Source organism: Salvelinus alpinus, chromosome 4 (genome assembly GCF_045679555.1).
Source record: "Salvelinus alpinus chromosome 4, SLU_Salpinus.1, whole genome shotgun sequence".
Classification (NCBI taxonomy): Eukaryota; Metazoa; Chordata; class Actinopteri; order Salmoniformes; family Salmonidae; genus Salvelinus; species Salvelinus alpinus.
The window spans coordinates 45,819,148-45,831,535 of record NC_092089.1 but is presented as its reverse complement, the minus strand read 5'-3'; the positions used below and the strand labels follow the sequence as shown (position 1 = coordinate 45,831,535).

Here is a 12,388-nt window from a genome sequence, read left to right as displayed (position 1 = left end):
GTTAAAATGTATCTGCCCATTTGTTATGAATCCATGAGGAAACCTTTGTGTATGAAAGGGTCAAGGCAGATAGATTATACCGCACATGTTGGTGAAAAAAAGATATCACTTGAGCGAATGAGCGCTCAATGTAACCTCATTCACATTCCCCATCTAGAAACTAATCTCTACGCTCCTCCTCCTTCATGCAGCCCTCCATTTTGTGACAGTGTGGTTCCAGGGGGACCGGAGGCTTTTTGTTGGAGTGGCCTTGGAGCCCCGGCCAAGGCCAGGGGGTGGTGACAGCAGGTCCAGCTGTCCCTACCTCTGCCCTCCCTCCATGATCCCAGGCACCAGGCAGCCGGCCAGGCCTGGATGGATGGATGGATACTGGAACAGGCCCCACACAAGCCTGTAATCTGGCCACAGCACACTGGTGTACATGCATGGCCTTCTAGAGCCAGCTCATGCTAGCTAGGGGCGGCCATGCAAGGCTAACTGCCCTCACCGTCTCTCTATCTCTCTTGATCCGTCTCCTTCGCTCTCTGAAGGTAATGTCATGGAAGTTACTGTAGCTGCCCTCTCACTAGACATTTGCTTTAAGAGGAATTAATGATGAAGGCTTATAGCTTGTGTTTGTATTCATCTACTCTGGCTATGACAAACACAACATCCAAACAACTCTGGATTCAACCAAGGGTTCAACAGAGAAAAGCACAAGAAACAAAAAAAAAGGGATCTTGAATACTCGAACACTAAAAAAGAAAAGAGAAAGATAAAAACCATCCCTTTCTCCTGCTACATAAATAAAGACCTGAGGGAGCTGATGGCTTTGGATGGTAAGTGCTCATCCAGACCAGAGTGGTGATAGTCAAAAATAAAACGGCTCTTGATATCAAGAAAACATAACACCAGGTCACATGGGCCTGTTATCAAACATAAAATCATGAACACCCTAGAAATATTGCCTACTTAATTTACCAACAAAATAAAATAATCATCAGTTTATAGGCAAACCCTGAAATAAAGTGTTATCAAATCTAAACGACCTTCAATACTAGCATATTAATGACCATACTGCGACCAAATTACAACCACGGTTGTAAAAACAAAATTAAAAACACAGCGAGCCGTTTCATTACCGTCTCTCCTCCATGGCACTGTACTGAAACGTCGGATTGTAACACCTCTCCCCCACTACTTCAGAACACACAACCACCCTGTTCACTCTCTCCTGCAGGGAACTACACAGTAACACCTCTCCTCCTCCTCCTCTCTCCCTCCTCCATTACCTCCATGATGTCGACGTTGGTCCGGCTCTCGTGGGGCTCGTTGTACTCGGTGTATTTGAGCAGGACCTTGTCCATGTCGGTGCTGGCGTACTGGAACAGCTTGTTGGAGTGGTTGAAGATGATGAGGGCGATCTCACAGTCGCACAGCACGCTCAGCTCATACGCCTTCTTCATCAGGCCAAACTTCCTCTTGGTGAACGTCACCTGTCAAGGGAGGGATGGTGTGGGTATATTGGGGGATATATTAGAAGGTGGTAGAGAAGGGATGTTGTGGAGAAGGGGGAGGGGGATATTTGGCATAGAAGGAAAGAGGAAGAACAATAACATTAGCGATACTGCAAAAGTAAAAGGAATTTGTGGTACTGTATAACAATTGGTTAAACGTAATAAAAGTGGGAGGGAATATTTGAATAACAGTAAATAAATAACAGTCTCTTAGAGAACAGACAATGTGTGAACAAACAACACATTACATACAGCTAATTAAAGGTGACAACAGGGATGAGGCCCTGCAGTGTGTTGTGGTTCTGTTTAATACCACTCCCTTGGTTTTGAGGCATTTATGCAATGGGGGATTTGAGTTTGTTTGTTTTGCTGTAGACAAGATCAGAGAGGAGCACGAGGAAGCAGACGCATGGAAAGGAACCACACAGGCAGATTCTACAGCTGCCATGTGAGACCTTCAATTGCTCGCTCTCTCCATCTCCCCTCTATAATTGCTTGAGCGCTCCCATGTTACACTGATGCCTCTCTGTGGGGCAGGAGCCAGCTTGTGCTCTCTCCTTGTCCTCCCCACGGTCGCAGTCTCCCTCTCTCACTGTCTCCGTCTCTCTCATTTCCTCGCCCTCATTTTCTTTTCTCTCCCTCCTTTTCCTCTCTGCATCGTTCTTGCTCACTCATTGCCTCCCGCTGCCACAAATCAAATTATATCGGGGTCGTATCCATGGGCAACCGCCTACCACCCCCTCTCTCAAACCCCATCACACACACACACACAATCATCTCTGCGCGTGCACACACACACACACACACACACACACACACACACACACACACACACACACACACACACACACACACACACACACAGAAACAAGGGGAAGAAAGTTCAGCGAGGACAATGGCAAGCCAGGCTCACAGAGCTGATAAACAATACTATTACAATGACTCTCATAACCAATTATAAGACGGTTTATCACGAAGAGAAATACTCTGATTTGTCGGAGGCGTGAGGTACACCGAGTCTTCGACAATAATTAGTCTTGATCCTTCCTTCGACATGAATGCCAGGATAAACACGCTGAACATAATTGACATTAAGAATAGAATTGGAAGTAACCTATGGCAACGAACGACAGAACAAGACATCCGCCATGAGACATGGCCGTGTCCTAACGAGCGTGGTTGTGTGGTGAGCAGAGGAGGAAGCCACAGTGACAACCACAACCTCCCCAGCTGCTCTACTTTCTGCACCTGCAATGTTTCAGACGTGTTCGTGGTCTCTGTAGCATTCGGCGTTCAGTTAATAATCCATTACTATGTAAAGTATTTGTGGTTCTCACGCTCTCTTTTCACATCATGTATTTCACTGCTGTTGAATTTCAGTCAGAGTCTATAGCCTTGGGGACGGGGCCAATCCATTAGTGCTATTGACAGTATCTTGTAATCAACATCTAGCAGGATGATGGTTCACCAATATTTCTCTCAACTTTTGACGAATGAACATAATGCTTGAATGCCTGAAGCATTTTGAGTCTCTGTGTGTGCTGCTCTATGAAAATGGGCACCTTTAAAGATTTAAACTTAAGATGATTGTAGGACCTCAGGCCACCTAGTGTCTAAAACACTCAGATTTTACTCAGCCAGGGACATTTTGGGGATGGCAGACGCATCACATCCATTACTCAATAAGCTCAAATGAACCAAAGCCCATTAACCAGTTGACTCATTATAGATGGATCATTTAACCTTTCATAGTCTTGGAAACAGCATGATAGAGTTTCTACATACAAAGAAACATTATCCACAGACACACACACACACACCTGTCTGTTCCGTTCGTCTGTAATCCTCTGTATTTGGATCTTTTTCCTTCCCATGGTTCCGGTCTGGCGGTGGGAGGGGCAGGGGGCGTGGCGGGGTCAGAGGGCACAGCTGTCCTGTGGAGGTGGTTGGTGGGCACTGTTGCAGACTAGGCGCTTGGCTGTCACACTCTCTTGTACACACTCTCTCTATCTCCCTCCGCTCCACCTGTCTGAGGCGGCTAGTCTAGGAGCTCTTTCCCCTGCAGGAAATAATGAAGAAGAAAGAATGGGGCCACGTGGCGGGGCCTTCAGATCATGGTCTGTACAGTAGGCAGGTCATCCACTGGTCCTCTGAATTAGGATCCTCTTCCCCTCTTTACTGCAGGTGTGTTACTCCTGGAAAATAGAGAGCATCGGATCAGTATGAGATTCAGGAGAGGTATCATTCATGTACCATTCCTGCCAATGTCCTTCAGAATCAACAATTGTCTTAGCCTTTTAACCTCCACAGTACTCGACAGAGAAACCAAAGCGATGCATTTAAGTCAGGATTCCTTTCGGACAAATTAGAAGCACGCTTCGAAAGAGCAGCCGCAGCAGTGGGGGGAACTGAAGGATGGGGGAACCCTTCTCTTGGGGTTAGTGTTTCCATGGGGGCAAGTGAGCCTGGTGCGCTGCGGAGCGGGAGCCCCTCAGGGGGGCCACGGGGAGACTGTGCTGTGTCAGCTTTATTAGAGGCATCACTGACACATAACTGATATGTTGGTTGCCTGCAGCAACTCGCTGCCTGCTCGACCTGACACGCTGCATGCGATTCCCAATCGAAGGCAGAGCCCGGCCCTATGTCCCAGTGAGGCTGCTCGCCATGAGTGGGCGGGACGCTAGTGCTCAGAGTTCTGTTGCGTTTTGAAGTAGGCTCTTGGATTCAGTCACTGAACCAGTAATGTTAGCATTACCACTAGGTTTTGTTATCTTAACTGTGGTAATTTGGCACAGTTCCATGTTAGATAACACTCTGTGTCCCTTTAATATAAGGAAAAGGAGTGTATTTAAAAATATTTAATTGAAGACAGAAAAGTCAAGGTCCAATCCGTAGTTGAAAAAATAACAAAGCCGCCACCCCATCTCTGTTTTAGTAAAAAGCTGAGGGATGGGATTGGATAAATGTAACCACTCTCAAATTCATAGAAAGACCATGTTGAGGCTATACAGTGTTAGTTTACATTTATAATGTTTACAAACATTGGAGTAAAAACAAGCTTATATTTGGGGTTCTGATGGGGTGTAACAGTTGAACTAAGCTCATGAGGCATTTCTAAAGTTATATTATTGTATTAATCAATATATCTATATCATTCAGTAAATATCATTAATTTAATTAGTTCAAAAGTGGGTGTAGCAACTGCAGATTGCCCCTTTAACTAAACAGGGATTTATTATTATAATTTTTTTGCAATGTATAGCAATTTGTAATAACAAAAAGAGAGAGGGCAAATGAGAGAGAACAGAGTACATGTGAGCATATAAATTCATGAATGAATGAACGAGCAGACCGCAACCCGGGAATGGCAACAGAGGCATGGACCATTTTAATTAAGCCCCACTACTACTACTATTTGTGGTTCAGCCTTAAAAATAGCTCTCTATATATACATCCAGACTGTGTACTGTTCCAACACACCCGCATGACAGTGGGAGCCGAGACATTGCATTAGAGTGAGTGCATCTGGAAAGCCTTGAGTGCAGTTTCAACACTACATCACCCACATTGTTTACCTGAGAGAATAGTAAAACCACCCCCTGATTAATGCCTGCTCTGCCACCATTACCATCAAAAAAAAACAGTGACGTGATAGAACGGGTTCTGTGTGTCTGTGTGTGCACGGACACATACCACACACTTGCTTTCAGTTGATGCAATTGCCTTCACTATAGCAATGACTTCTCCATGAATTATGCACTACGTATTTGGCTTGGAGGAAGGACAATGGGAGGCCTGAGAAAAGGGTATTACGCATGTCATAGTTGTTCTCTTAAAAATAAAGCCCTAACAAAAGAACTAGAGGCAGCTTCAGCTCTCGTTTCACATGGAAAATATGGAGGGGGTTGTATTAGGGCATTTCCGCGGCAATGGAATTACGCTTTTTCACTTTAAAATGTATGCCAAACTAAAACAATTGATTTCAAAGTTTAACAAAGCATACAACTCAATGCACAAGGACTACTTTGAACAATTTACACAGAACATTTCACAAAAACACATTACTGGAAGAACTGTGCAGATGCAAACTTTGGTAACATGATTACTGTAAAATCTCCCTCAGTTTTTTTAGGCGGCCACATTTGAGAAAAACTCTTAAATATCTGCTCCAATTAAGATTAAAAGATGTCTGCAGAAAGAATGGGGTGTCAGCTTTGACATGATACCTTTAGTTTGATTGAAAAAAAAAATGTTGGTTATTGAACTACAGAAGTGGATTTACATCTGGTAACAGAATTAAGGTAACGGAATTACATCATGATTCCCTGAACTGTACTTTATAGAAATGCATAATTATGGATATGAATATAATTCTCTTAATGGTAATGTATCCTGAATAGGTACACAAAAAAGGTAGAAATATGCAGCATCCTTCTTTTGCATATTTGGGTATTATTCTACACACTGGGTATTATTGTAATGAGCACCACCCCCAAACAAGAACACATTTGGTTGGTCCGGACCAGACCAAATCTAAAACAATCATAGGCGTCTATGTTTCACAAGTTTGGACATCACAGTACAGCACAGTAGTCGAGTACAGTACAGCAGAGCACAGTAAAGTAGATATGTTCAGTACAGTACATTAAATTATACTATACTACACTACTTTACTGTCCAAACTTGTGAAACAGACTTCTATGATTGGTTCAAATTTGGTCCGGTCAGGGCGGACTGACCAAATTTCAACATCCATGGACGTGCGATGTTGGTCGGTGCCCAGTGGGTGAGGATGCTTGTTACAGTAAATGGAAAGAGGGTAGGTGTCAGTAACAGCCGGGAGAGGTGACATTAACGAGAGAGAGAGGAGAGAGGGGCCAGAAGGGCCTTCTATGCCATCAAAAGGAACATAAAATTAGACATACCAATTAGGATCTGGCTAAAAATACTTGAAATCAGTTCTAGAACCCATTGCCCTTTATGTTTGTGAGGTCTGGGATCCACTCACTCCAAATTGAGAGACTGCATGCAGAATTCTGCAAAAATATCCTCTGTGTACAACGTAGAACAACAAATAATGTATGCATAGCAGAATTAGGTCGATTCCCGCAGAATCAGAGCAAACTAGAATGCTATTTGGTCCTAAACAGAGTAGACAGTGGCAGAAAACCTGACCACTGTGACTGACACAAAATTAAGGAAATCTTTGACTATGTACAGACTCAGTGAGCATAGTCTTGCTATTGAGAAAGGCCGCTGAAGGTGGAAACTGAGCTCCACTTCCTAACCTCCTGCCAAATGTATGACCATATTAGAGACACATATTTCCCTCAGATTACACAGACCCACAAAGAAAATCGAAAACACATAAAATGTTCATAAACTCCCATATATATTGAGTGAAATACCACAGTGTGCAATCACAGTAGCAAGATTTGTGACCTGTTGCCACAGGAAAAGGGCAACCAGTGAAGAACAAACACCATTGTAAATACAACCAATATTTATGTTTATTTATTTTCCCTTTTGTACTTTAACTATTTGCACATCATTACAACACTGTATATAGACATAATATGACATTTGAAATGTCTTTATTTTTTGGGAACTTTTGTGAGTGTAATATTTACTGTACATCTTTTATTGGTTTATTTCACTTTTGTTAATTATCTATTTCACTTGCTTTGGCAATGTAAACATATGTTTCCCATACCAATAAACCTCCTTAAATTGAAATTGAATTGAAAGAGAGGGAGAGAGAGGTTGTATAGATTGTTTTTACAGCATTGCTTTGACCACCAGATGACAGAAACATAAAAAAACAGTTATGATCTGAACATAACAGTATGCCAGTGGAAGGGAGGACAGTAGCAGGTGACCTAACTGTGGTTTGTGACTACTACGATTTCCCATTGTAGCCAATTCAATTGCAGCAATTCCCTTACAGATTTTTCAGTAATTCGGTTAATGATTTGGTAACAGAATTACGAGTTTGAATCACTTAATAATTATTAACAAACTTGATATCAGTAAAAACACTACAACTATTTGGGTTGGTCTTCCTTTACTTGTTACTTCTGTAAACTTTCATAATCCTCCCTCCTCATGAGGGAGATAAATAAGAAAATATCTTCAAGATACGAGGGTTTTTGGTAATGGAATTTCAAGGAACAAGTAGGGCTGTTGCGGTGACCATGTTACCGCCACACCGGCGGTCACGAGTCATGAAGGCAGCCAAATTCCATGTGACCGTTTAGTCATGGTAATTAGGCTTCTCCAAGCTCTGATGCTGCTGATGGTCATTAGTAGCCTACCAAACTTGCTAACTGCCTGTTACTCAGCACTCTATTGGTCCACTAATCACACTGTCATCAATGATGACCTCTACTAAAAAGAGGAGGATCAGCTTTCTATAGGCTAGGCCTGCTATTTTTTATTTCTCAACTTCCTTAATATTAAGCACATTGCTTATATCTACAACAGGATTATAGCCTGGCATGAAAATAAACCACGGGGAAAAGCGCCCCCCCATTCGCTATTTAAGAGCATAGATGACATGTATTTTTTTCCCACTGCCTCTGTTTCAATACAGGTGCATGATAATAGTCCATTCTAAATCAAAACAAATTTCACACATATATTATTTAGTATATGTAAAGATGAGATTAAACCAAGAATAGTCTGATGGTTCACAATATTAGCCTATCACTTGTGAATTATATATTAACACTTGTGAATGATGCCGAGAAAAAGTAACAATACCTTTTTTTTGCAACATTTTCAAATCATATTCGCACACCTCATGTAGCCTAGCCAATAGGCCTATATGTTTTAATAAGGTTTGTTTCACAAGGGGTGTAGAGCCTAACTGGCATACAATAAGCAGCTTGTGAGTTTCAAATTTGGGGAGGATAATTTTCACCATAAAAAAACTCACCTTTATAATAAAAGCATTACATGCATAAATTGCATTTGTGGTCACTTTTGATAATGGTGTTTTCCTCTAATGGAACATATAGCCTACTACCATGTGCGCATTGCTGTACTTATAATGTGAAGAAATAGCCTAATAGTTTATCAACATTTTAAGCTAAACGTTCTGATCTGTTGCGTCAGCCACATTGCGTAAAAAAAGTTTTGGGATGCTAGTGGTTGTATTAATTTGGGATCTATCGCATTCCACAACTGTCCCAGACTGTTTGGAATATTTATTTCTCGCACAGAATAGGTCAACCTTTGCACAATGAAGAATAGTAGATTGACATAGGCTAGTGCTTTTGCTGTTCGTTAGGCCTACTCATCTTGTTTGCTGACGAAAAGTAAATGTGGACAGATCTTCCAATATCTTCAACATTCACCTCGGAATTGGATAATGACGCGCACAGTTGTGTCCCCGATGCGTCGGTCTTCACTTGTAGCCTGTGAGAAAGACCCGATCACGCCATGGAGCACGCAGCACTCAGGGAGAAGGGCACAAAGGCCACTGGCCGCAAAAGGCATGGATTATTTTTTAGGCTGCATTATGGCCACATAAAGGGAGAGTCACATCATTAAAGTCGCATCATGCAGCAGTACAATGTATTAAAAATCTAAACATATAGCCCAATGTTTGCAGAACAACTAAAGTTAAATTAATAACTCTAAATTAAGCATATAGGAATATATATATTTCTTTCTTTCTTTGTTAACCACTCAACACAGAATAGCTGCATGTGCACACTCCCTCAAATTGTTTGGAGAAAATATCCTTTCTATTTAATTCAGCTTTGTTCAATTGTAATCTTCATACTATAGAATAATGCCATGAAATTCTAAGGAAATCTTGTCTGCTAAATAAACTAGTGTAGGCCACAGCCATTTGGCATAGCCAGATCAGGACCTAACATAAGGACAACTCAGAGTGTGCTATTCTGTCTTCTGAAATACACTAAATTTTTTTCATATCATGCTTCTTTAGACCTGTCTAAAATAAGGAAAACCCAGTCGCGAGCTGCCTAGTGACACGAGCCTACCAGACAAGCTAAATGTATTTTATGCTCACTTTTAGGTAAGCAACACTGAAGCATGCATGAGAGCACCAGCTGTTCTGGATGACTGCGTGATCACTCTCTCCGTAGCCGACGTGAGCAAGACGTTTAAACAGGTCAACATTCACAAAGACAGATTACCAGGACGTGTACTCAAAGCATGCACGGACCAACTGGCAAGTGTCTTCACTAACATTTTTAACCTTTCCCTGACCAAGTCTAATACCTACATGTTTCAAACAGACCACCATAGTCCCTGTGCCCAAGAAAGCGAAGGTAACCTGCCCAAATGATTACCGCCCCGTAGCACTCATGTTGGTAACCATGAAGTGATTTGAAAGGCTGGTCATCGCTCACGTCAACACCATCATGACGGAAACCCCAGACCCACTCCAATTCGCATACCGCCCCAACAGATCCACAGATGACGCAATCTCAATCGCACGCCACACTGCCCTTTACACACTGGACAAAAGGAACACCTATGTGAGAATGCTGTTCATTGACTACAGCTCAGCGTTCAAAACCATAGTGCCCAAAGCTCATCACCAAGCTAAGGACCCTGGAACTAAACACCTCCCTCTGCAACTGGATCCTGGACTTCCTGACGGGCTGCCCCCAGCTGGTAAGGGTAGGCAACAACACATCTGCCACGCTGATCCTCAACACCGGGGCCCCTCAGAGGTGCGTGCTTAGTGCCATCCTGTACTCCCTGTTCACCCACGGCTGCATGGCCAAGCACGACTCCGTCATTAAGTTTTCTGACAATGGTAGGCCTGATCACCGACAATGATGAGACAGCCTATAGGGAGGAGGTCAGAGACCTGGCAGTGTGGTGCCAGGACAACAACCTCTCCCTCAATGTGAGCAACACAAAGGAGCTGATTGTGGACTATAGGACTACAGGCCCCCATTCACATCGACAGGGCTGAAGTGGAGCGGGTCGAGAAATTTCAAGTTCCTTGGTGTCCATATCACCGACAAACTATTATGGTCCAAACACACTAAGACAGTTGTGAAGAGGGCATGACAACCCCTTTTCCCCCTCAGGAGACTGAAAAGATTTGGCATGGGTCCCCAGATCCTTAAAAGGTTCTACAGCTGCACCATCGAGAGCACCCTGACCGGTTGCATCACCGCCTGGTATGGCAACTGCTCGGCATCTTACCGTAAGGCGCTAGAGGGTAGTGCGTACAGCCCAGTACATCACTGGGGCCAAGCTTCCTGACATCCAGGACCTATATACTAGGAGGTGTCAGAGAGAGGCCCAAAGAAATTGTCAAAGACTCCAGTCACCCAAGTCATAGACTGTTCTCTCTGCTACTTCACGGCAAGCGGTACCATGCAGGCAAAAAATGTGGCCGACAGGATGCATGTTATGGAATATTTTTTATTCTGTACTGGCTTCCTTTTTTTCACTCTGTCATTTAGGTTAGTATTGTGGAGTAACTACAATGTTTTTGATCCATCCTCAGTTCTCCTACCCCAGCCATTAAACTCTGTAACTGTTTTAAAGTCGCCATTTGCCTCATGGTGAAATCCCTGAGTGGTTTCCTTCCTCTCCGGCAACCGAGTTAGGAGGACGCCTGTATCTTTGATACACCATCCAAAGTGTAATGAATAACTTGACCATGCACAAAGGGATATTCAATGTCTGCTTTACTTTTTTTTCTTCCATCTACCAATAGGTGCCCTTCTTTGCGGGGCATTGGAAAACCTCCCTGGTCTTTGTGGTTGAATCTGTGTTTGAAAGTCACTGCTCGACTGAGGGACCTTACAGATAATTGGATGTGTGGGGAAATCATGATTAAAAATCATCTTAAAACACTATTATTGCACGCAGTGCGAGTCCATGCAACTTATTATGAGACTTGTTCAGCAAATTTTGACTTCTGAACTTATTTAGGCGTGCCATAACAAAGGGGTTAAACATTTCTAAAAACATAATTCTACTTTGACATTATGGGGTATTGTGTGAAGGCCAGTGACACACAATCTGAATGTAATCAATTTAAAATGCAGGCTGTAACACAACAAAATGTGGAAAAAGTCAAGGGGTGTGAATACTTTGAAGGCACTGAAAGTGTTGATATTAGTTGGCAGAGGTCTTTACTTCAATATTATTAAGTTTTGATGTACGTCTAATACATTTCAATCATTTTTCTGGTCAATGTTGTCCAAGATCCTTTTTTTCCATCTGTTGGACCAGAAATGAAAGCCTTTGCTTATTCCAATTTTTTGGGATGGAAAATGGTAAAAAAATATATGCATTAATTTCTAAAACTTATAGACTCTTGCCGTTCATTTGACACCCAATTTGACATGCTCCTATAAACTTCACGTGTGTGCTCATGGGTCCTTTTTGATGGAAATGCCCATTATATACTAGCAAACAGGAGCAACTCTGGAGGGGGGGGGTGTTATATTTGCCAAAGACTGTAGAAGAGACAGGTTTATACTGAAAATACTCAAACTAAAACAGAAAACACTTGAGTTTTATGTTATACACTCAAATAGTAGTGGACTAGTGAGGGAGCAGAGCACTACTCCTGCCATAGGAACACTGGTCTACAGTTCAAAGGCAGCGGTCAGTGGGATTTGTTTTGGGCTGCGGGCCGGTCACACATGAAAAGGCTGCTTTATCTGCCCGGGTGTTCAAGCCTCGACCTTTTACCTTTCATGCAGCGGGAGTCAGCCTCCCATGTCTGATGTCAGGTAGAATCTCCCCTCTCACATTGAAGGCAGAGGGCCTGGAGAGTGTCTACTGACTGACTGAACTAGGGAGAGTGTGTGAGATACTTAAGACAAGGAACAGATTAACACAGATAAAAGCTATTCTGCAGTGGTCCTTGCATTGAGCCCTGA

General features: G+C 42.8%; 1 protein-coding gene across 9 annotated transcripts in view; it reads right to left on the bottom strand.

Annotated features, from left to right (window-relative positions):
• LOC139573713 (myocyte-specific enhancer factor 2D homolog) overlaps positions 1-12,388 on the bottom strand; it is a 66,452-nt gene that overhangs the window by 31,625 nt on the left and 22,439 nt on the right. For all 9 annotated transcript variants that reach the window (XM_071397487.1, XM_071397484.1, XM_071397489.1 and 6 more), the window contains exons 2-3: positions 3,317-3,691; positions 1,272-1,475 (exon numbers count right to left, since the gene is read on the bottom strand). In XM_071397487.1, the coding sequence (XP_071253588.1) occupies positions 1,272-1,475; positions 3,317-3,370 (258 nt within the window). In that variant the 5' untranslated portion in view covers positions 3,371-3,691. The remainder of the gene's footprint in view (positions 1-1,271; positions 1,476-3,316; positions 3,692-12,388) is intronic.